This window comes from Pangasianodon hypophthalmus, chromosome 19 (genome assembly GCF_027358585.1).
Source record: "Pangasianodon hypophthalmus isolate fPanHyp1 chromosome 19, fPanHyp1.pri, whole genome shotgun sequence".
In the NCBI taxonomy this organism is placed as follows: Eukaryota; Metazoa; Chordata; class Actinopteri; order Siluriformes; family Pangasiidae; genus Pangasianodon; species Pangasianodon hypophthalmus.
The window spans coordinates 1,620,126-1,646,611 of NC_069728.1; the positions used below are offsets into that span (position 1 = coordinate 1,620,126).

The 26,486-nt window shown below is 41.2% G+C and overlaps 1 protein-coding gene across 2 annotated transcripts; it reads left to right on the forward strand.

The window, feature by feature from the left end:
• The first annotated feature begins 17,087 nt into the window (after positions 1-17,087).
• On the forward strand, positions 17,088-24,283 carry LOC128317051 (uncharacterized). Of its 2 annotated transcripts, none has more exons than XR_008305302.1 (2): positions 17,088-23,983; positions 24,233-24,283. XR_008305302.1 is itself a non-coding variant. In XM_053242416.1 (2 exons), exon 2 carries the CDS (start codon positions 17,832-17,834, stop codon positions 23,577-23,579), a length of 5,748 nt encoding a protein of 1,915 aa, XP_053098391.1. In that variant the 5' UTR covers positions 17,088-17,418; positions 17,668-17,831; the 3' UTR covers positions 23,580-24,283. The 2 variants fall into 2 exon arrangements, 1 of the variants encoding a protein (XP_053098391.1); XM_053242416.1 differs by having other exon boundaries at positions 17,088-17,418; positions 17,668-24,283.
• Positions 24,284-26,486: the final 2,203 nt, after the last annotated feature.

The window sequence follows — 26,486 nt, forward strand, 5'->3', positions numbered from 1 at the left end:
CAGCAGTTAATTGAGGTGCCACAGTTAGTGCAACAATATCCTTGAGGAGCATGAGTATTTCCCATGTGTTGTTACCCATAGGAATGTACTGGCCAGTAAGCAGAGGTAGAAGCCTAATTAGACACCTGTTCTCATGGCCATTTCCCCCAACCAGGCTCAAAAGGGAACCCATCCTCATCTGGGTGCAACGGATAGTGCGATTATAAATAAATCCCTTCTATTATTGTGTACTATATGGACAAATAGTGCAAATGTGCAACCAGTAAATTCATCACAGTTTTCGCAAGAAGTCCAGTTGGTTAAATTCTATCCACTGTCCACTGATGGAGTCCTGAGTACAAAGCTGCTCGTGGCAACTGCAGCTCCAAAGCCACTACAGCAATCGCAGTCCCAAGCCATTACAGTACAGCAACCCATATGTGATTCCCAAGCCATCTCCACAGCCCCCAGGTGGCACCATCCCCAGCCATCCAAACAGTTCTTCAGGCAGTCCATATGGGGCCACCCCCAGGAGCAGCAAGCGAACTCAACCGATGAGAACTCCAACCAGAAGTAGGGCATCAGGATGGGTCAGGCAGGTCTGGAGAGCAGAAGGGGTCAGGATCACTGGCATCTCAGGCATCTCAGAAGTAGCATGTGTAGCTCAACAGAGAGTGAGGGAGAGAGAGAGATGGAGAGAAAGGAAGAGATTGTTAGGTGAGCTTTTGTCCTCTAATGGTTAAGAACAATGTACTTTGCATGCAGAGTGCAAGCAGGGACTCCGGCAAGACTAGCTATGACAGCATAACTAAAAGGGAGAGCCAGAAGCTAACACAGACATGAGGGCACCCTGGGACATAAGGCAGCCAGCCACTCCAATGTCAACAAAGCTGAGTGAATGTGTGAGAGTGGGGGGGCCACAGCATCCAAACATCCCAGTTCACCACAACACTCTATGCCTGTAAAACCCTCCAGGCCTGCTCCTTTACCCAAGAGAAAACTATTCACAAAAGGCTTGACTAAACAAATATGTTTTCAGCCTAGACTTAAACCCTGAGACTGTGTCTGAGCACTAAGTGGAAGGCTGTTCCATAACTGTGGGGCTTTGTAAGAGAAAGCTCTACCCCCAGCTGTAGCCCGCATTATTCGAGGTACCAACAAATAGCCTGCACCTTTTGATCTGAGTAGGCATGGCGGATCATAAAAGATCAAAATTTCGCTCAGGTACAGTGGCGGGAGACCATTTAGTGCTTTATAGGTCAATAGTAGTATTTTATAATCAATACGAAATTTGATTGGGAGCCAATGCAGTGTGGATAAGATAGAGGTGATGTGGTCATATGTTTTGGTTCTAGTAAGGACTCTCGCTGCTGCATTGTGGACTAACTGGAGCTTGTTTATGCATCTACTGGAACATCCAGACAATAAGGCATTACAATAATCCAACCTAGAGGTAACAAAAGCATGAACTAATTTTTCTGCATCGTGTAGTGACATTATATTTTTTATTTTAGCAATATTTCTGAGATGAAAGAAAGCAATCCTAGTAATATTATTTACATGAGCTTCAAAAGAAAGACTGGAGTCTATAATCACACCAAGGTCTTTTACTTTTACTGCTGCACATGATGAAACAGAAAGACCATCCAGAGTTATTATGTAATCAGAAAGCTTACTTCTAGCTGCATGTGGTCCTAGTACAAGTACTTCTGTCTTGTCAGAATTAAGTAAGAGAAAGTTAATAAGCATCCCGTTTCTAATGTCTTTTACACATTCCTCAACTTTATTAAGCTGGTGTCTGTCATCTGGCTTTGCTGAAACATACAACTGTGTGTCATCCGCGTAACAGTGGAAGCTAATACCATGCTTACAGATAATTTTGCCCAGAGGTAGCATATATAGAGAAAAGAGCAGTGGGCCTAAAACAGAGCCTTGTGGGACACCAAACTTTACCTTAGTATGAGAAAAGAAGTCACCATTTACGTTTACAAACTGATAACAATCAGTCAAATAAGACCTGAGCCAGGAAAGGGCTGTTCCCTTAATGTCTACTACATTTTCTAGTCTATCTAGGAGAATAGCATGATCAGTGGTATCAAAAGCTGCACTAAGGTCAAGCAGCACAAGCAAGGAGACACAACCCTGATCAGAGGCCAGTAGTAAGTCATTTACCACTTTAACCAGCCAGTAGTAAGTCATTTACAACTTTTACCAGTGCTGTCTCTGTGCTATGATGAAATGTAAATCCTGACTGATACATTTCATGAATGTTATTCCTATGTAAGTATGAGCATAGCTGCAGTGCTACAACCATTTCTAGGACCTTGGAGATAAAGGGGAAGTTTGATATTGGTCTATAGTTTGACAGCTGACAGGGGTCAAGGTCAGGTTTTTTAATCAAGCGCTTGATAACTGCTAATTTAAAAGATTTAGGTACATAGCCAATGCTAAGGGAAGAATTCATTATCTTTAAAAGAGGTTTGATTGTTTCAGGAATTATCTTTTTGAGGAAACAAGTAGGTAAAGGATCTAGCATACAGGTTGATGATTTTGATGATGAAATTAGTGAAATTAGTTCAGTCTCTTCAAGAGGAGTAAAGCGTTGTAGTTGTTTATCTAATATTATTATATTATCATCTACAGGGTTAGTTATAGAACTGTGCGGTTTTAAATTAATAGTCTGAATTTCTAGCCTGATATTTTCAATTTTACCATTGAAAAAATTCATGACGTCATCGCTGCTATATAATGATTGTGTGCGTGTATCTATTGTGGTCTTATTCCTAGTTAATTTTGCTACAGTATTAAATAAGAATCTAGGATTATTTCTGTTATCTTCAATTAGGGTGGAGAGATACATTGATCTAGCAACACTAAGAGCTTTCTTATAGCTCAAAAGGCTCTCCTTCCATGCTATTTGAAATACTACCAATTTAGTTTGACGCCATTTACGTTCTAGTTGTCAAGTGGTCTGTTTTAAAGTTCGTGTGTGATTGCTATACCAGGGTGCTAGCTTTTTCTCCCTAATTATTTTTCTTTTTAGTGGAGCTACCTTATCTAGCGAGTTGCAGAACGTTGATTCTAAACATTCAGTTGCCTGGTCAAGTTCTTTGGGATCAGACGGTGATCCAATCATGGTTGATAAATCTGGGAGATTACTGATAAAACTCTGTGCAGTTGTTGACATGAACGTACCTTTGACACGGTGACGTGGCAAGGTGCATATACTATAATTAATACACATTTTAAATGAGATGAGGTAATGATCTGAGATAGCTTCAGACTGTGGACATGAGACTATATTTTCTGTATTTAATCCGAATGTTAGTATTAAATCAAGAGTGTGACCACCGCTATGGGTGGGTTCTATTACATTCTGATTAACCCCTACAGAATCTAGAATTGACACAACTGCTGTTCTCAGAGGGTCATCTGGATTATCAAAATGAATATTAAAGTCTCCAACAATTAATGCCTTGTCTAAAGAAACAACCAGGTTAGAGATGAAATCTGCAAATTCGCATAGGAATTCCGAATATGGCCCTTGGGGTCTGTAAATAATAATTACTGGAATCACCTGGGTAGACTTATTTTTAGTGGCTACGTATGTTATGTTAGAATAAAGAACTTCAAATGCATTGAATTTATGACTAGGTTTTTGTGTGACGCCTAGATTATCATTATAAATGACTGCAACGCCTCCTCCTCTGCCAGTTAGACCGGGCTGATGTATGTAACTGTCTATCAGCATCTAAATAACATGAACTGGCAGAGAAGGCCACCACTAAGAGGAAAAGAGGAAGAGATAGATCCACTCCTGGTCCGTGAGGGATATGTTGGGGATGCGGACAGACTGGACATAACAGATGTGATTGCCCCACTAATCCATGGCAACTGCAACATGGTAGTAAAGGGGACGGTTGGGGCCAGCCCTATCAACAACCTCCACAAGGCCCAGTGAATCCTTGGGGTGGGCCTAATCAGGGGTACTAGGGATGCCCAGAGAATCCTACAGTGGAGGGTCAGCATCCAATTTTAACAACTGATCCTGATCAAGAACCTATGCTGCAGGTTAATATAGAGGGAAAACATACTCCTATGATGGTAGACACTGGGGCCACTTACACATGTGTAAGTCCAAATTATGTCTCTCACCTCCCCATATTTGGAAAATTTGCAAAGACAGTAGGATTCTCAGGACAAATGCAGCTAATTCCTATGATGGCTCCAGTTTGTCTGCAAACTAAAAACAAAAAGGTGACATTACCCATTTTAGTGCCTGAACAGACACCTGTTAATTTATTGGGAAGTGATACTTTGTGTAAAATGGGACTTCAAATCTGGTGTTCCCCAGAGGGAGTTTCTGTAGACATAAAAAGGGTAGAAACTGAAATGCTGCTTTCCGAGCCAAAAGCAAATGTGTATTGGTTAGGGTAGGTAAGTAATGAAGTAAAACACATAGTTGATAAATGAGGAAAGTTTACTGAGGCACAGATCCCTGGTGCACAAATGCCAAAATCCAAGTATCACTGTATGCAGATGTTGACTACTTTGTGGATGGTTCATGGTTTAGAGATCATTTGGGTAATCATGCAGGGTGCTCAGTGGTGAGAAAACAGCATGAGGAATTTGTGAATGTAATTTCACAGCATTGTGACCAGCCATGTTCTGCCCAACTAGCTGAATTGAAAGCTCTTACTGCAGCGTTTCAGTTAGCTAAGTGTCAAGGAATGGTGGAAAGGGTGAATGGTACTCTTAAGGCTAAACTTGCTGACACAAAACTTAATTGGGTAGATGCCTTACCTCTTGCACTAATGAGCTATCGCATGCAAAATAACAGAATTACTAACCTGTCACAACATGAAATGCTTACGGGTCAACCCATGTCTGTGCCATATCTGAGGGGTCCTTATGATGGACCACCTCTGGAGCAACTGCAAATGGAGCTGACAGCTTATATGCGCCAACTAACTGCAATACATGAAGCTATCTGTTCACAGGACCAAAGCAGAGGACCAAGAGAAGATGCAGAGGTGCCGTGTCCAGTAGTTCCTGGAGATAAGTTATATTTGAGGGTGTTCAGATGAAAGTGGAACGAACCCAGAAGGGAAGGTCCATACACAGTGGTAAGAGCAACACCAACAGCAGTGTAGGCGGAAGGTAAAACCACTTGGCATCATTTGAATCTATACTGATGTAGGATCTGAAGTGAACAGGTAAGGAAAGCAAAGAAGCCATAAAGCTAGGAATCCTGCTCCCAGACTTTGCAGACCCAAGTTAATTACCACTTGTTTACTGATTGCTGGATCTCAACTGCCCTGTGACAATCAGCAACTGATAGGACATCCCTGACCAGAGGACGAACCCTCTCAGCCAAGAGGAACCTCTGTCAAACTTATTGATCTAGGCCGCTGGCCAAGACCAGATGGCTCACCCAACACGATGCTAAAACTGATAACTTCAGGAAAAAGGGGGTGTGACTCACCCAAGGACCCTCATGGAATGAGATCTTCGCTCTCCCCAGGAACACAATGTTCACCACCCTTCACACATTCCACAGAACCCAGCTTTAACAGACTACATAAGGCTACTTTACATCTCCTATAAGGACAATGACTTTTAAGATGATGCACCATAGTTTGGAAACTTGTTGCCTCTTTTAATGTCATTCCGTATGTGTGTCATGCTTATAGCCACCAGGTCATTATGATGCTTTTTGATCGTTTAACAGGGACTATAGTGTTCGTGTGTGTATCAATAACAGCAGGTATGTCATGTTCGGTATGTGTGTGATCACTATTGAATTTCCTAAGGGTTGGTATAATGTAAAGTTGAGTACGATGTATTACATGCATGTTACCAAATTCCTTAACAAAATTCTAACTTAACCTAATGCAAAGTTTGCAAAGCTCATAACTCAGAGACCAGAATGTTAATTAGTGTCAGAAGAGGAGAATACAGTTTACACCCTGCCCCAAGATCCTGCTGATTGGAGCAAACACTTTGGGGTCAGCCCAACTGGAAAGGGTTAAAACCCCCTGACACAAAGGAAACTCTGAGTCTCATCCAATCCATCTTTGAGAGTCTCATCCAAAACACCTGTGCAAGAGTCCATCAACATCTTCAGAGAGCCTTTACCAACATCTTCAAGGAGTCCTCTTCAACTAACAGCTCAAGAGAGTCTCCATCCACATCTGAAGGAAGTCTCATCAACCAAGAGCTTTAGAAGTTCATCACAAGGAGATCACGCTTGCTCCGAGACTGCATCCAGACTGGTTCTTGCAAAGCTTCCAACTCTCGGCTTCGCACTGCTGTGAACCATTCTTTAAAGTTTTGCAACCTGCCTACGAGACTCCGCCGGGTTCGCGCCTCACTCTGTTTATCTTCCTCATTGGTCTTTCTAGACGCTACATAAGGCCAACCAGACCGCCGACCAAATCCTTCCAAACAACAACGCAATGAGGGAATCCCTGGCAACACAAACGCAAGTATAGTACCTCCAGATTCTCGCTGAACTGGTGCATTTAATGCAAGTTTAAAGCCCTTCTAAATGAAGCGAATGTTAAATCAAACTCATGACTTGATGGTTCGTTCAGGTCATGGTCTGAGAAACTGCTAGAAACTTGGAATTTCATTCACTCTCTTTTCAAAGCCATTTTCACCCCTGTTTACGTGTGTGTGTGTGTTTGTGTGTTAGTGTTAGATTAGTTTCTGTGTTTTAGAATAGTAATAAAGTCTCATCTGATTTTTAGTGTCTTGTGTCTCTGTGCTTCAAATTTATTGCCTTAAACTGCCGATCTTGTTACTGTGCTCTTAATATAGTGTTTCACTATATTTAGGATATTATTGCCGGTGGCCACGGAGGTAATATCCCATATACAATTAATAAATACACTCATTTCAACTTATCGCTGGACGAATAGTTGATCAGCTATTAAAATATTAAGTTTACAAATTTCCCCTTTTGAGCTGATCTGCTATTCTCCTACATTTTTTTTTTTTTTTTTTTTTTTACTTTCTGTATAACATTTGGGTCTGTTATACGGATTTTACCGACTTGGACTCTACTTGGCTAATTGATAGCAAGTCCCTGCGGGCAGCTAACCGGCTGCAGCTTTTCCTGGCCCTGCCTGCATTCCCAGCGCTTACAGCTCCTTTTGGTGCTCACTACGATTTATCTCTTCTGGTCTCGATTTCTCCAGCCACATCACGGATGATTTCTTGCTGCCGATTTCTTCCCTTTCTTTCTATACTTCCCTACTTTGTTTACTGCTAGCGGCTAACAACAGACGTGGAGCCCGTGTGACTGGCATAATGAACTACTCGGCCACTCAACTGATAGAATATAACAACCATAACATTCCAGCTTGTATATCAGTCATTAAAGAACTTGGACTCCTACGTCGGCCCCGGTACATCCACAGAAGCTCTCGGCGAAAGTTTGCTTACTCCCGGTCTGGTAACGAAATACCTTCCGTTTGGGCAGCTGTGCGCCCTGTAGCATCTCTTCCACGTCATCAGAGGACTGATAATCTGTTGATTAGTAGCACTGGAGATCCTGCAACAGCGCCACACATGGAGCCAAACAGAAAACGTGGAGTGGATTTCAGCCTACTTCGGCCAGTAAGGAGATTCACTGCTTCATCTAAAATTAAAATTGAACTGTTTAATACACAATCCCTCACTAACAAATCCTGCTTTATACATGATCATATTTTGGACAAAAGTTTGGACATAATGTGCCTCACAGAAACCTGGCATCAACCAGATGTTTTTTCTGTTTTAAATGAGACCTGTCCTCCTGGCTACTGTTATTTCCAAAAAGCTCGTAGCACTGGCCGTGGTGGTGGCCTGGCTGTCATCTACCGCAGTCACCTAGATCTGTCGCCTCTGGCCCTCCCTGAGCTGTCTTCCTTTGAATGTCTGGCATTTAATTGTAAGCCCCCTTTCACAATGACAGTACTATTAATCTACCGGCCACCCAAACTAAATGCATGCTTCATCTCAGAGCTATACAATTTTCTTTTAACCTTCTGCACAACCTCTTCCAATATAATAATACTTGGAGATTTTAACATTCATATCAACAACCCCTCTTGCCATCTTGCTACAGAATTCCTTCAGTTATTGGATTGCTTAAACCTCAAACAATATGTTGATGTTCCTACACACACTAAGGGGAACATTCTTGATTTGGTCATTACTGAGTCTCCCCTTTTAAATGCACCATTTGTGTATGATCTGGGTGTATCTGACCATAAGGTCATCTCCGTCGAGCTGCCTTTTCTGTCTTCCCACATCAAGCCCAAACGTGAAATACGTTTCAGAAATCTGAAAAACATTAACACAGAAAACTTGACCTTAAGCCTTCAACATCTTCATTCTGTAAATGTCTCATCAGTCACTGAATCTGTGGAATCTTATAATAAGATACTGAGCAGCATTTTGGATCTTCATGCACCCATCAAAGTTAGGACAATTGCGTTTTCTCGCTCAGCTCCCTGGTTCACAAGTGACCTGCGGAAAATGAAAGCAGCTGGACGTGCCATTGAGCGGCGGTATAATGCTTCTGGACTTACTGTTCACAAGCTGGCCTATCGGGACCACCAAAAAGCTTATTTGAAGTCCACCAAAGAAGCACGGTCACAGTACTATTCAAATATTATTCACAATAGTTCTGCCAATTCCAAACAGTTGTTCTCCACCATAAATCACCTCCTTAAACCTCAAATTGCTCCACTCACAGGAGCTACAGAAGAACAATGCAATGATTTTATGACCTTTTTTAAAACCAAAATTGACAAAATTCACTCCTCTTTTTATGTTCCTTCCTCCTTGTCTGCCCCAACTGCTGACCCGCAGTCTGATATTTCGATCCTGCTTTGCTGCTTCCCAGAAGTTACTCAACATGAGGTCGAAGACACCATCAGGGGGATGAGATCCTCCACATGTGCCCTCGTCCCTTTTCCTACACCTCTGTTGAAAGCAAATATTTCTGCCATCAGTCCCCTTATCACCATAATAATAAACCAATCCCTTCAGACTGGCCATGTACCGTCTGCCTTGAAAACGGCCATAATCAGACCATTACTTAAGAAACCCTCAATTGATCCTCAAATTTTTGCTAACTATAGGCCCATATCCAACCTGCCATTTCTCTCTAAGGTTCTGGAGAAAGTAGTTGCCAGCCACCTTCAAGACCACCTCAAACACAATAACATTTTTGAAAGGTTTCAGTCTGGTTTCCGTTCCGCTCACAGCACAGAAACAGCCTTAGTGAGAGTCACAAATGACCTGCTGATGACAGCTGATGCTGGTTCACCATCACTTCTTGTCCTTTTGGATCTTTCTGCAGCGTTCGAAACCGTTGATCACGGTATACTTCTCAACAGGCTACACCACTCCGTTGGACTTAATAACACCGTCTTGCGTTGGTTCGAGTCATACCTTGCAGACAGATCTGAATTTGTGGCCATGGGAAGCTCAAGGTCCCGTTCACATGCTGTTAGATGCGGAGTTCCACAGGGATCAGTTCTTGGACCTATTTTATTCATTCTTTACATGCTCCCCCTTGGCAAAGTCATCAGTCGCTTGGGAATTTCTTTCCATTGTTACGCTGATGATACACAACTATATATGAAAACTGATGCTCACTCATCATCATCATCATCGTCATCAACTTTACCTACACTCACTGCCTGTCTGGAGGAGATAAGGGCTTGGATGAATCATAACTTTCTCCAGTTGAACAGCTCAAAAACAGAAGCCATCCTCATTGGTTCCCCTCATCAGATCAGAACATCTACCATAACTTGTATTACATTCTCTGGCCAGGACATCCCCCTATCACCATTAGTTACAAATCTTGGTGTTAGGTTTGACCCTCATTTAACCTTTGAGGCTCACATTAAACATCTTTGCAAAACATCATTTCATCACCTCAGGAATATAGCCAGACTCCGTCCTACACTCTCCCTACATGATGCTGAGAAACTCGTCCACGCCTTTGTCTCCTCCAGACTGGACTACTGCAACTCTCTTCTCATCGGGATCCCTAGCAAGAGCATCCAGAAACTCCAGCACATACAGAATAGTGCCGATAGGATCCTGATGAGAGTGCGTAAATACGAACACATCACACCAATTCTTCAATCATTACACTGGCTTCCCATTTCCGCCCGGATTGAATACAAGGTCTCCCTCCTCACACATCAGTGCATCTATGGCAACGCCCCCACTTACCTTAAAGAACTCCTCACCCCACAGATTTCAGCACCTCCCCTCCGCTCCACAAACACTCATCGTCTCCTCCCCCCTAGGACTAATACCCGCACCATTGGGGATCGAGCCTTTTGCGCCGCTGCTCCTCGCCTGTGGAACGCCCTCCCTGAACATCTGAGGGCTCCACAAATGACTGATGGTTTTAAAAGGGGTTTAAAAACGTACCTTTTTAAAAAGTGTTTTAATATAGTTTAAGTTTCTGTGCTAATCTCAGTTGGCAGCTGGTTTTAATTGCTGTTTTTTGTAGCACTTTGAGATTTTCTTTAAAATGTAAAGTGCTTTATAAATAAAATGTATTATTATTATTATTATTACATATTTTGGTGGAGAATACAACAGCTTAACCTAAACAGCTAATTTCCTTACATATTGGTGGAGAATACATCAGCTTAACCTAAATGAGCTAAATTTCCCTACACTGATTTGGATTACACCTAACAAAAATACAGAGTGGATCACTTATATTTATTACAATCAACAACGGTTTATTAATTATACTGATGCTGTACAATCTGCAATAGGTGAAGAGTTAGATGCCACTAGTAGAATGACATGGCAGAATAGACAGGCATTAAATTGGTTGTTGGCGGAGAAGGGGGGAGTGTGTGTTTGTTTGGAGATCAGTGTAGTACTTTTATCCCTAACAATACTGCCCCAGAGGGAACATTCACTGAAGCTATGAACAAACTAAAAAACTTGAGACAAGAAGATGCTGAGAATGCAGGAAGAGACCAACACACTTGAGAGTGGTTTGAGTCTCAGTTTGGACAATGGGGGGCTATATTTACAAAAGTGGGAATAGTGATATCAATAGTAGTAGTTGTTGGAGGATTGTTTTGTTGTGTTGTGCCCATACTAAGGTTGATTGTAAGCCACTGTTAAACAGATGTCTCTCATGAACAATAGCCTGCATATAAATAATGGACTGGCAAGTGAACTTGATGACTCTTGTCCGGACTGGCCTCCTAAGCCAGATTGGATCCCGGAACAATGGTCAGCAGAGATGGATTCCAGTTCCTCAAGTGAGGACGAAGAAGTAGTATGATGAGCAATGCCCTGGGTGTAAGTGCTAGCCTAACCTCTCCCCAAGGGTGACCCTCTATGATACACAAAGTATCTGGGTTGAAGAAGAAGTCACCTGAAAGAAGGATATTTTATATTTTACTACTGATTATAAATTGATCATATTGATTTGTTTGATGATTGATTTTTTCTGTAATTGAGTATGTTTTACTGTTTGATGACTGCGACAGTTGTATAAGTTTGATACTGATAAGATCACTATTTTACATGCTCATGCTCATAACACAATGACTGATTTGTGAAGTAGACGTTAGAATAGTGAGACACGATCTTTTACTCCTTCCTAGTTAAGTGTGGGGGGAGAGGTTTGGTCCTGTACTCCACAAGAGAGCTGTTTCAGGATTTGGTCAAATTTGATAAAAGGAGGGAGTGATCAGAATTGATCACTAGTTGGAGTAAAATAGAGGAACCGAATTGCGAGCTAGCTCTCTTGAAGAAGGTGGGACATAGTAAGTTCCAAAGGAGGGAATATTTAGAAGAATTTTCTTGATATAGAAGTATTTTTGATCAGTATATGATGTAATCCAATCCAAAATAATCAAGGTGAAATGTGTTAATCAATCAAAGGCCTAGGAATGACTTTGAAGTGTATTTTAATGAAGTGTATTTTAATCATGAAGAGAGTGTGACCTTATTTTAAATGAGTGTTTAATCAATTAGAAAATAATTTTATAGAGAATATTTGTGTATGTGAATCATGTAAACTAAGGCAAACTGATGTGACCCAGTTTGTGGAAAATTACTAAGCACACAGAGTATCATTGATAAATTGTATTGTATCTTTTTAATTGTATCTTTTGAGTTCAGGTTTGCTCTGTCCTTTCTCATGGGAAAGTGCTCTTTCTCAACCAGAATACTGAAGTGCATTGTTAAGGTTGTGATGAATGTTAACCTTTACAAAAAAAAAAAAAAAAAACTGACTGAGATCATGCCACAATTAAAATGAAGCTAGAAGGTCAATGAAATAATTGTGGTGAGAGTTTAGGAGTGTGATTAAAAGAATATGACAAAACTCCACCTAATGAGATCATTGTTTGAGAATTGTATAAAAGCATGAGCCATGACTATGTAAATCAGATGATCTTGGCTATGTTGGTTGATTCAATAAAGTCTGATTTTTGGCATCTAAAACCCTTTGACTTTGGAAAGTTATTTTTCTTATTTTGAACTGAAGAGTTTTGCCACAATAGTAGCCTGTAGCATAAGCTGTGTGATCTCCTTTTGACTTAATTTTGAAGTTTTATGTTAGGAGACATTTATTTAACATTTATAGACGAAGTCTCAGTTGTCAGCACTGTGTCATGGTGCTTTCCAGAGTTTCCTAGCACAAGTCGTCAGGACAGAAGACTTTATGCTTTCTGGGTTGCAAGTTCTAATATCAGTATGAGCTAGGTTAGACATTAAAATAACTGAAATTCTCAAAAAAAAAAAAAATTGTGGACATGCAACTTAAAATGTAAGTTTGGTTCGTCTTCCATTCACTAACATGGGAATGGACAGGGTTAGAAATTGTACTGCAGCCAGCAACTAGAGGGCTCCAGAGACATTTTGGCTTCACTTTTCTGATGGCTGTACTGTCCACCCACATTGGGATTATTTTCTTTTACTATCTCCCAGATTTATCAACCATGATTGGATCACCGTCTGATCCCAAAGAACTTGACCAGTCAACTGAATGCTTAGAATCGATTTTCTGCTACACATTAGATAAGGTAGCTCCACTTAAAAGAAAAATAATTAGGGAGAAAAAGCTAGCACCCTGGTATAGCAATCACACATGAACCTTAAAACAGACCACTCGAAAATTAGAACGTAAATTGGGGTCAAACTGAATCGGTAGTAATAGCATTGGAAGGAGAGCCTTTTGAGCTATAGAAAAGATCTTAGTGCTGCTAGATCAATGTATCTCTCCACCCTAATTGAAGAAAAAAATTTCTAGATTCTTATTTAATATTGTAGCAAAATTAACTGGGAATAAGACCACAATAGAAACATGCACACAGTTATTATACAGCAGTGATGACTTCATCAATTTTTTCACTGGTAAAACTGAAAATATCAGGCAAAAAATTCAGACTATTAATTTAAAACTAGACAGTTTTATAACTAACCCTGTAGATAATAATATAATAATATCAGATCAACAATCACAATGTTTTACTCCCCTTCAAGAGACCAAACTAATTTCACTAATTTCATCATCAAAATCATAACCTGTATGCTAGATCCTTTACCTACTTGTTTCTTCAAACAGATAATTCCAGACACAATCAAACCTCTTCTAAAGTAATCAATTCTTCCCTTAGCACTGGCTATGTACATAAATCATTTAAACTAGCAGTTATCAAGCCCCTGATTAAAAAAACCTGACCTTGACCCCTGTCAGCTGTCTAACTATAGACCAATATCAAACTTCCCCTTTATCTCCAAGGTCCTAGAAATGGTTGTAGCACTGCAGCTATGCTCATACCTACATAGGAATTACATTCATGAAATGTATCAGTCAGGATTTACATTTCATCATAGCACAGAGACAGCACTGGTTAAAGTTGTAAATGACCTACTACTGGCCTCTGATCAGGGTTGTGTCTCCTTGCTTGTGCTGCTTGACCTTAGTGCAGCTTTTGAAAATGTAGTAGACATTTTGGGAATGGACCTTTCCTGGCTCAGGTCTTATTTGACTGATTGTTATCAGTTCGTAAATGTAAATAGTGACTTCTCTACACATACTAAGGTAAAGTTTGGTGTCCCGCAAGGCCCTGTTTTAGGCCCACTGCTCTTTTCTTTATATATGCTACCTCTGGGCAAAATTATTCGTAAACATGGTATTAGCTTCCACTGTTACGCGGATGACACACAGTTGTATGTTTCAGCAAAGCCAGATGACAGACACCAGCTTAATAAAGTTGAAGAATGTGTAAAAGACATTAGAAACGGGATGCTTATTAACTTTCTCTTACTTAATTCTGACAAGACAGAAGTACTTGTACTAGGACCACATGCAGCTAGAAGTAAGCTTTCTGATTACATAGTATCTTTGGATGGCCTTTCTGTTTCATCATGTGCAGCAGTAAAAGACCTTGGTGTGATTATAGACTCCAGTCTTTCATTTGAAGCTCATGTAGATAATATTACTGGGATTGCTTTCTTTCATCTCAGAAATATTGCTAAAATAAAAAATATAATGTCACTACACGATGCAGAAAAATTAGTTCATGCTTTTGTTACCTCTAGGTTGGATTATTGTACTGCCTTACTGTCTGGATGTTCTAGTAGATGCATAAACAAGCTCCAGTTAGTCCAGAATGCAGCAGCAAGATTAATTAATAGAACCAAAACATATGACCACATCACCTCTATCTTATCCACATTGCATTGGCTCCCAGTTATGGAACAGCCTTCCACTTAGTGTTCGGGGCTCAGACACAGTCTCAGTGTTTAAGTCTAGGCTGAAAACATATTTGTTTAGTCAAACCTTTTGTGAATAGTTTTTCTTAGGTAAAAGAGCAGGTCTGGAGGGTTTCACAGGCATAGAGTGTTGTGGTGAACTGGGATGTTTGGATGCTGTGGCCCCCCCACTCTCACACGTTCACTCAGCTTTGTCGACATTGGAGTGGCTGGCTGCCTTATGTCCCAGGGTGCCCTCATGTCTGTGTTACCTTCTGGCTCTCCCTTTTAGTTATGCTGTCACAGCTAGTCTTGCCGGAGTCCCTGCTTGCACTCTGCATGCAAAGTACATTGTTCTTAACCATTATGGGACAAAGCTTACCTAGCAATCTCTCCCTCTCTCTCTATCGAGCTACACATGCTACTCCTGAGATGCCAGTGATCTTGACCCCTTCTGCTCTCCGGACCTGCCTGACCCATCCTGATGCCCTACTTGGAGTTCTTATCGATTGAGTTTGCTTGCTACTGCTGGGGGTGGCCCCATATGGACGGCCTGAAGAACCGTTTGGATTGCTGGGGATGATGCCACTTGGGGGCTGTGGAGATGGCTTGGGGATCTCATATCGGAGTTGTACTGTAATGGCTTGGGACTGCAATTGCTGTAGTGGCTTTGGGGCTGCAGTTGCCACAAGCAGCTTCGTACTCAGGACTCCATCAGTGGACAGTGGACAGATTTTAACCAACTGGACTTCTTGCGAAAACTGTGATGAATTTACTGGTTGCACATTTGCACTATTTGTCCATATAGTACACAATAATAGAAGGGATTTATTTATAATCGCACTATTCGTTGCACCCAGATGAGGATGGGTTCCCTTTTGAGTCTGGTTCCTCTCAAGGTTTCTTCCTCATATTGTCTCAGGGAGTTTTTGCTGGCCACTGTCACCTCTTAGGGATAAATTCACATATTTACATTATATTTTGAATCCATTTATTTCTGTAAAGCTGCTTTGTGAGAATGTTCATTGTTAAAACCTCTATACAAATAAAATTTAACTAAATTGAATTGAATACTTGTTTTAATGGTGGTTGGCCATTTTACCGCCACGACCTGGACTCAAAAACGGGTTTGTATGGGGGACGAAACCTGCAAAAACAATAAATAAATACACAAATAAATAAATGAATATATAAATCCACATATTCCTGCATAAATAAATAAATAAATAAATAAACATCTGAGGGGATAAACAAATTATTAAAATAAATAAAATAAATGTTTGGGTAAACGCAAAAAAAAATGTTAAAGGAATTGCTAAACTGAAAGTTGACTTTTTTCCCCCTTAATCGTTCATTTATTTCTGAATGTAGTTCTGTATTTATTTTTTCTTAGCGCAACATGCTAATGAATCTGCTGATTAGATACTCTTCAGAGTGGATGCATGTATAGGCGATTTAGGTCAGTTAGCAGCTACATTTGATTGGATGTAGATCCATTTGTCCTCGAAAAGTTGGAACAGGTTGCTCTCCTTGTTTATACATACAAGTGTACTATAGGGCGTGTTTGTATTTGGAAGTGACGTCTGCCACAGTCGACAGCCAAGAATTAATATGTGCTGAACAGACTGCCAGTGTCACACTATTTTATTTGTATTTGCCAGAACTTTTTTGTACTCGACATAGACCATAAACCATTGAAATTGAGAAATGTAAACGGTATTGTGCTTTTTGTCCAGAAAAACTCAGCTTCCTGTTTATTTGTATTTGTTTATAGGGCAATGTTGCCCAGTTCAATATGGCGGACGCGCTGATGTATCGCGGCCAATGAGGCGTCTACGGTGCCGAGCCTTTGCAGGTCTCTGACAAAGGACTCTGTGCGCGGTGTATTGCCTACGTATTTCCGCTAAAATCTCAGTGGTTGCGCGAGCTTCCGGTATAGTATTCTCCAAAAGCAAACAGCGGTAGTAGTAAACTCTGTCTGTCATATATCGATTAACTAGCGATCACAGCTAATTATATTGTTATATATTATTATTAACGATAGTAACATAGCATTTTAGTGTATTATATTAAAACACAACTGTATTATTATTATTATTATTATTATTATTGTTAAAATATTATTATATAAAATATAATAATATAAAATATATATTAATATAATATAATATAATAAAATATTATTATTATAAATATAACAATAGATAATTTTTAAAAAAATATATATTGATATTTATAAGATAATATTAAGGGACCCTTGCAGGGACCCTTGCAGACTCTCCATCCCCATTTGATTTTCCCTTTAGGTGGGCACCAAAAGGGTTTGTTTATCTAGGAATTAAGGTTCCTGTATTGCCCTTTAAGCTGAATTTAACTGCAGTAATTGGTGTGTCCACTAGGAGGTATAGGCAGTGTCTGAAATTGTATACTGTATTGCCCTTTAAGGAATTTAACTTTCAAATATCTGCTTTAAATATTTTTTGGTAAATATTCTCAAGTAAAAATGTGAAGTTCATAATTACTTTTCCTTTATCTACCTCGTTTGTAAAAATTTATATTATTTATTTTATGTGATGAGGTCACTTCCTGTTAGTGCTCCAGGTTCTGCATGAAAACAATGAGACAGACATAGTGTGCTCTCTCTGATAATCCATTGCATCCACTAAAAAGCATCGTAGAGGCAATGCCGTAAGTTCATTTATATGACATTAGACATGTTAATGATCATATATTAGTAATGATTTTGTTAAAAATATGATGTTTGATAAGTTGCTAAAAACGGTTGTTTACCATTGTGTACAAGCTTTCAGTGATGCTAATAGCCATTGTAATCTCTACTACAGGGAGAACAGTAGTTTATGTTTATGTTGCAGTCATTTATAATGCAATGTTAGTCAAAACATGGACACTGAATATTGCTGTATTGTTTTATTACAGTTTTCACCGCAAATGTTAATGAGGAAGAGTGACAGTAAATGAGCAACCTTACTACGACTCTGTTTTCATTGGCTACGGTTTAACTTGGTGTTTAGTCAGAGTTGCAACACCCTGCACGAGAACACTACAGTGAAAAGGCACCATTTGATGTTAAAGTGGTTAAGATGGCTACAAGCAGTAAGTCGTCTGTGTGCAGCGCAAGAAGCAGCAAGTCATCCGCATCATCGGCGAGTGCAGCCCATGCCCGGGCCAGAGCTGAAGCCGCCAAAGTGAGAGCATCCTATGCCAGCCAAGAGGCTAAACTGAAAATGGAAAAGGCCACAAGAGAAGCTCAAAATCAGCTGGAAACAGTAAGAATAGACACTGAGTTGGAAGTGTTAACGCTTCAACGAGAAGCTGATGCAGCCGCTGTGGAGGCACAAGTGCTGGAAGATGCTGAATTAGCAATGCATGCTGCAGTTGAAAGAGGAGGATCTGAATCAGAGAAAGTTAAAATTGACCGTACCAGTGAATATGTCAATTCTCAAATCAACCTACAGAGGCATTCTCCCTCTCCACTCTTATCAGCCTTACCTGTTGCTCCTCCATTTCATGCTGACTCACATAACAGCTTCATAACATGGAGTGCACCTGCGAAAGACACTTCACATACACAGTCTATCAACAACAAGCCGAAGTCTGAGAAAGCTGATAGTATGCACTTACCTGCAACAAACCTATCTGATCTGTCTACAGGTGTGATGAAGTCTGAAGTTGGGAGGACCAGCCCCATCATGAACGCACATGCTAAACCTTATGTTGCTCGATACATTCCTCCAGCTAGCACGCCACCTCAGGCAGAGCCTTTGGCACAGTATTTAGCACGGCGAGACCTCATTAGTTCAGGACTGTACCAATTTGATGATAAGCCTGAGAATTATCGGTCCTGGTATTCCTCATTCACCAGTGCAGCTCGTGAAGTTCACCTCACAGCAACCCAGGAATTGGATCTCATGACTAAATGGCTGGGAAAGGAATCTGGCGAAATGGTGAAACGCATCCGCTCAGTGCATGTCAGCAACCCCAACCTTGCTTTACACAAAGCATGGGAAAGACTACGTGAGTGTTATGCCGCGCCGGAAATCATTGAAAGGTCACTGTTTCAGCGATTGGACAGTTTTCCTAGGATTTCAGCTAAAGACTACACCAAATTACGTGAACTTGGGGATCTGCTTATGGAAATCCAAGGTGCTAAAGAAGATGGATATCTCACAGGTCTGTCATACCTTGACACTTCACGTGGAATCGCACCAATTGTAGATAAGCTTCCATATGGGCTTCAGGACAAGTGGGTGACTTCTGGGTCATGGTACAAAGAAAAAAATCACGGCCACTTTCCTCCCTTTGAGTATTTCTGTAACTTTGTGTGCTATGAAGCAAAGAAGCGAAACGACCCCAGCTTTATACATCAAAGCAGTGCTACAACAACTGCAAAACCAGACAGATCCATTGTGAAAAGTTTCCATAGCAACAAACCCATCTCAGTTCACAAAACAGATGTGTGTGCATCTAATGATGACCCAAACAAAATCTGTCCATTACACAATAAACCACACCCCTTGAAAAAATGCAGAACATTCAGAAACAAACTCCTCGAAGACAGAAAGGCCTTCCTCAAGGAGAAAGGAATATGTTTTAAATGCTGTTCTTCGGTTTCTCACCTCGCCAAGGAATGCAAGTCTTCCGTGAAATGTTCTGAATGCGGCAGCACCAATCATGATGCGGCCATGCATCCTGGCCCATCACCTGAAGTAGTCAAGGCTCCTTCACCGTCACAAGAGGATGGCGGGGAGGGAGAAGATCATTCGAACACAGCTGTTGTCAGTGCGAGCTGTACAGAAGTTTGCGGTCCAGGTCAGTGGAGCCGCTCATGCTCAAAAATCTGCCTCGTAAAGCTGTACCCAAAGGGTTCCAAAGACATGGCCATCAAAGCCTATGTAATTCTGGATGACCAGAGCAATCGTTCATTAGCCAGACCTGAATTCTTCGAGCTGTTCAATGTGGAGAGCAAACAATTCTCATATCATCTCAGAACTTGCTCTGGCATCATAGAAACATCTGGCAAGAAAGCAGTAGGATTCCAGATTGAGTCCCTAGACGGAAAAGTTCTCATATCTCTTCCACCACTCATTGAGTGTCATGAGATCATGAACAATCGCTCTGAGATTCCAACACCAAGTGCAGTTCTTTACCAGCCTCATCTCCGACACATTGCCAAGCACATTCCAGAACTAGAACCGGAAGCAGAAATACTTTTGCTACTCGGAAGAGATGTGATTAGGGCACACAAGGTCAGGCAGCAGGTCAATGGACCAAACAACGCCCCCTTTGCCCAACGACTGGACCTGGGCTGGGTAGTAATAGGAGAGGTGTGCCTGGGTAATGTACATAGGCCAACAGTCAACACATTCAAGACCAATGTGCTGGAAAGCGGCCGCCACTCAATTTTTCAACCCTGTACGAGCTTTATGCAGGTCAAGGAGACGCAGCAAAGCTGTAGCATGTCTAACAAAACAACTGAGAAGACGCTTGGACAGACAGTGTTCAGCAGAACTGAGCATGACAACAAACCTGCTCCATCCATGGAAGACACAGCTTTCCTAAAAGTAATGGACACAAACGTCTACAGAAATGATGCTAACAGCTGGGTAGCTCCTCTACCGTTCAGAGAACCACGCCAACCCTTGCCAAACAATAAGGAGCAAGTTGTTAATCGACTCACATGTCTGCAACGAACCTTGAAGAGAAAACCTGAGATGCAGCAACAGTATGTGGCATTCATGGAAAAGATCTTCACCAACGGACATGCTGAGGTAGCGCCGCCACTGAGAGAAGGGGATGAATGCTGGTATCTTCCTACATTTGGGGTCTACCATCCCCAAAAACCCAATCAGATCAGGGTGGTCTTTGATTCCAGTGCTCGATACTCTGGCGTCTCTCTCAATGATGTGCTCCTTACAGGCCCCGACCTCAATAACTCCCTTGTCGGTGTCCTGCTACGCTTTCGGAAAGAGAAGGTTGCAATCCTAGCGGACATTCAGCAGATGTTCCATTGTTTCTTGGTGCACGATGACCATCGTAACTTCCTCCGTTTTCTATGGCACAAGGACAATGACGTCAACAAGGAAATTATTGAGTATCGAATGAAGGTCCACGTTTTCGGCAATCGGCCATCTCCTGCCGTGGCCATTTACGGGCTGCGAAGAGCCATCAGAGAAGGTGCACAGGAGCATGGTGCTGATACCGTCAAGTTTGTGGAAAGACATTTCTATGTTGATGATGGTTTGGTATCTGTACCATCTGAAGCTGAGGCAATCGATTTGCTCCAACGAACACAGGCCTCACTAGCTGAGTCAAACATCCATTTGCACAAGTTTGCTTCGAACTCTCAGACAGTCATGGAAGCTTTTCCTCCTGAAGATTGTGCTCCAGTAATCAAGGACCTAGATCTGAGTGGAGAAACTTCTCCCATGCAACGGAGTTTAGGTCTGCTATGGGAGATCACAACCGACACATTCACCTACTCCACATCGACCATTACCAAACCATTCACCCGTCGTGGAGTCCTCTCCACTGTCAACAGTGTTTTCGATCCTCTAGGTTTATTGGCACCTGTCACGATCCAGGGAAGAGCCCTTCTCAGAGAACTTACCTTCGAACAGTCAGACTGGGACACATTCCTCCCGGAGGACAAACTAAGCAAATGGGAAGCCTGGAGAGATTCTCTCCAAGACCTCGAACAACTTCATGTTCCGCGTACGTACACAACAACTTCACTAACTGAAGCAGTGTACACAGAATTGTGTGTATTCTCGGATGCATCGACTAAGGCTATAGGTGCTGTGGCATATCTGAAAGCACTTCAGAAAGATGGGCAAGTCGAAGTAGGATTTGTTATGGGCAAGGCGAAACTAGCACCCCTGTCCGAACCTACAATCCCAAGGCTTGAGCTGTGTGCTGCTGTCTTAGCAGTAGAGATGGCAGATCTCATTGAGGATGAGCTAGATTTAGAGTTGAATGACATAAAGTTCTTTACAGACAGCAAAGTGGTGCTTGGCTACATTTATAACGAGTCAAAACGATTCTATGTGTATGTTCACAATAGAGTCCAACGCATTCGTCAGTCCTCGAGACCTGAGCAGTGGCACTACGTACGTACGGAAGAAAACCCTGCAGATCATGCGTCGCGATCTTTACCTGCATCCTGCCTAGCGCAGACTTCTTGGTTCAGCGGTCCCTCCTTCCTGCGTCAGCCACCTGCAGAAAAAACACAAATGACTGAGAAGTATGAGCTAATTGAACCTGAAAACGACTCAGAAATCCGGCCACAAGTACAAACATGTGCTACTAACCTGGAAGAACCAGAGCTTACCTCTAACCGATTCCAGCGGTTCTCCACCTTCACCTCCCTAGTAAGAGGAGTAGCATTTCTAGTTCACATGGCAAAATCCTTCAAGCACACGAACCAAAACAGCAAATGCAAAGGTTGGCACAGATGTGACTTACCTCGTACTCCAGATGAAATTGATCAAGCAAGGAATGTTATCCTTAAAGCAACACAAAAGGCTGCATTTGCAAAAGAACTGTCAGCCCTCCAAGCTAACCAAGCTGTATCCAAAAGTAGCCGCTTGTGGAAACTCAGTCCAATTATGGAGGACAATTTCATTTGTGTTGGAGGACGACTAAAGTACTCTGAGGTTGCAACTGCAGAAAAGAACCCAATAATTCTTCCCAAAGATAGCCACATATCCCTACTACTCATTCGATGTCACCATGAGCAAGTGAAACATCAAGGCCGTCACTTGACGGAAGGAGCAATCAGGGCAGCAGGACTGTGGATCTTGGGAGGCAAGTCGCTAATCAATTCAGTACTCCACAAATGCATAACCTGTCGCAAGCTGCGTGGAAAGCTTGAAGAACAACGCATGGCGGACCTGCCATCTGAACGTCTCAAAATCTGCCCCCCCTTTACGTATGTGGGTCTCGATGTATTTGGACCCTGGTCTGTCACAAGCAGACGCACCAGAGGAGGACAGGCGGAGAGCAAGCGGTGGGCCATCATGTTCTGCTGTATGAGTTCGAGAGCTGTGCACGTTGAGGTCGTTGAGTCTATGGACGCGTCAAGTTGCATAAATGCTCTCAGGCGCTTCTTTGCACTCAGAGGCCCTGCGAAACAGCTCCATTCCGATTGCGGTACCAATTTCATCAGAGCGTGCAAGGAGCTTGGAATGGACAAAATAGTGCAGAAGTACCTCAGTGAGCAAGGATGCAGCTGGGAATTCAACCCACCACACAGTTCTCACATGGGAGGCTCGTGGGAGCGCCTGATCGGCATTGCCAGGAGAATCCTAGATTCAATGTTTCTGCAGCTGAAAACTCGCTTAACCCACGAAGTTCTTTGCACACTAATGGCAGAAGTTACTGCTATCATTAATGCACGACCACTCCTACCTGTGTCTGCAGACCCGGAACAACCATTCATACTTTCACCGTCAGTGCTCCTTACACAGAAGACAGGAGTTCCGCCTCCTCCTGGAGACTTCTCGGACAAGGACCTGTACACAAAGCAATGGAGACAGGTTCAAGCTCTTGCAAACCAGTTCTGGACCCGCTGGAGCCGTGAATACTTACCTTGCTTGCAACACAGACAGAAGTGGACAGTACCTCGCAGAAACCTTCAAGTGGGGGATCTAGTTCTGCTCAGGGACAAGCAGATAGCCCGCAACTGTTGGCCCATGGCCAGAATCTCTGCCGTATTCCCTGGAAAGGATGGCCATGTAAGAAAGATTGAGGTCACAACAACTGACCAAGGCAATATAAAAACCTTTCTGAGGCCAATTGCAGAAGTTGTTCTACTTCTACCCAAAGACTGATCTAGAGACTAAGGTTTAGCATGCTCACAAGTTCATAGTGACCTCACGTAGGTCAGGCGGGGAGTGTATTGCCCTTTAAGCTGAATTTAACTGCAGTAATTGGTGTGTCCACTAGGAGGTATAGGCAGTGTCTGAAATTGTATACTGTATTGCCCTTTAAGGAATTTAACTTTCAAATATCTGCTTTAAATATTTTTTGGTAAATATTCTCAAGTAAAAATGTGAAGTTCATAATTACTTTTCCTTTATCTACCTCGTTTGTAAAAATTTATATTATTTATTTTATGTGATGAGGTCACTTCCTGTTAGTGCTCCAGGTTCTGCATGAAAACAATGAGACAGACATAGTGTGCTCTCTCTGATAATCCATTGCATCCACTAAAAAGCATCGTAGAGGCAATGCCGTAAGTTCATTTATATGACATTAGACATGTTAATGATCATATATTAGTAATGATTTTGTTAAAAATATGATGTTTGATAAGTTGCTAAAAACGGTTGTTTACCATTGTGTACAAGCTTTCAGTGATGCTAATAGCCATTGTAATCTCTACTACAGGGAGAACAGTAGTTTATGTTTATGTTGCAGTCATTTATAATGCAATGTTAGTCAAAACATGGACACTGAATATTGCTGTATTGTTTTATTACAGTTTTCACCGCAAATGTTAATGAGGAAGAGTGACAGTAAATGAGCAACCTTACTACGACTCTGTTTTCATTGGCTACGGTTTAACTTGGTGTTTAGTCAGAGTTGCAACACCCTGCACGAGAACACTACAGTTCCCCCCAACCTTACTGAACTTGTTGACCTGAATCTCCATTATATTTTAAAGAATATCAGAAATGGTTTACAAATGTGGAATAGTTTACCCATCTCCCAGCTGGGATGAATCAGTATTTTAAAAATGAATGTTCTTCCAGGACTTCTTTATCTTCTACAAATGCTATCAAATTCAATTTCTAATAGGATTTTTTTATATTGATAAAATGTTCACAACCTTTATTTGGAGGGGTAAAAAATAAGAATGAAAATTAGCAAACTTCATCTACCCTATGGAAAAGGTGGTCTTTCAGTTCCCAGTGTTTGCTTCTGTTATTGGGCAGCTCAGATGAGATATATTGCTGAATGGTGTAAAGAAGACCAAGCCAATACATGGCTTGATCTTGAAGGAGCTGATTCTGGATGCAAAGTAAATTGCAAAGTACCTTTGTCCCTGAAATACTTGCCATTTGTCAGTTTTAAATCAGTAAAACAACTTAATGGTTTTTCCATACATTGTCTATACAGGGAATAATATATGTTTTAAGTTGAATAAACACTTTTCCCTCTTAGCACTAGTATTTCTTAATCCAGATTTTCTACTGTCTATGCAGGATAAGGCACTTAAGGTATGGCATACTAGAGGTATAACAATTTTTACAGCTTTTCAATGGAGAAATTATGCTGTCATTTCAAGCTATTAAGGAGAAAATCTATTTAGATATCTGCAAATTAGGGATTTTCCTTCAAAACATTTGACCTAATTTCTTTGCACTAATTTCTTTGAAGACCTTTTAACAAAAACCTCTTCTATTAAGTTTGTTTCCTCAGTCTATTCTGCTTTCTATAAAAACCTTCCCAGTGCTGCAGATGCAATGGCAGCATGATTTAGCTGTGGAAATTGATGACTCTGGGTGGAGCTCAATACTGGAGAATTTTCAACATATCTTTACCAGTAATAAAGATAGAAAGACCCAGTTCAAAATATTACACAGGATGCACTGGACACCTGTGATAATGAGCAAAGTAGGTAATTCTTCTCCTCTCTGCTTGATGTGAGGTACAGGTTTGGGTATGTATGTGCACATGTTCTGGGAATGCCCAGAGGTCCAGAAGTTTTGGGCAGAAATTATTTCAGAGATAGGCAAGATTCTCGGTCACATCCTTACACTGTATACTAGCCCTTAAAGCTGGCAGCACAGATAAAGCTGTACTGGTGCAGCCATTATTACATGCAGGTAGGCAGACTCTGTTAAAACTATGAATCTCAGATAAAAAAAAAAACATCCATGTCTCTTTGGTTATTTTGCAGTATCTCCCATTGGAAAGACTGACTGGGTTGGTCCATCAGAGGGTGGGTCATTTCTTTAGAATTTGGAAACCATTCTTACTGAGTTGATTCATCAATGTTGGAATGGTTAGGGGACAAATGTTTGGAGACCGATTATACAATCGGTTTGTATATTCTTTTTTAATGCACTTAAATGTTTTCTTTTTTTTGGACTGTTTGTTTTCCTTCTTGTCTACATGTATCAAGAGCCTCAGATTTATCTAGCTGTATGCAATTATCATTGGGTTGTAAGCAACAATGTTATATATTACTAATGCCCCCCTTTTTTTTCCTGTCTTATGGGTGTGTGGAGGGGGGTGGGAGGGTTGCTTTGTAATGTTCTTCTGGTTTTGTTTTACTGCATATAGAAAATTAATTTTTAAAAAATCCCACAGGTGGAGTGAAGGGAAGCAAAAAAAAAACAAGAAACAAGAAACAAAAAACGCTGATGTAGCATATGCAGAAACATGATTGAGTGTTAATAGTGAAAAAAACAGTAATGCTAAAACAAAATGCTTCTAAATTTCATTTGGAAATATAAAATGCACTATATTAAAAAAAATCTGTCATTATGAATATGGAGGACTTAACTTCCTGGATTTCACAACACTAAACATTTCATTTAAGGTTAATTGGATTAAGTTGTTAAACAATCACCTATCAATTTGGAATGTTGTGCCTAATGATATGTTTTCTAGGCTGGGTGGTTCTTATTACTTTGTGATTATATGATTGAAAAAAATCCTTTAAAATTGTACACCCTTCATTAACAGGTGCTGTTTGCCTTGGCCCCTCATCTACAAGCAAAATTTCT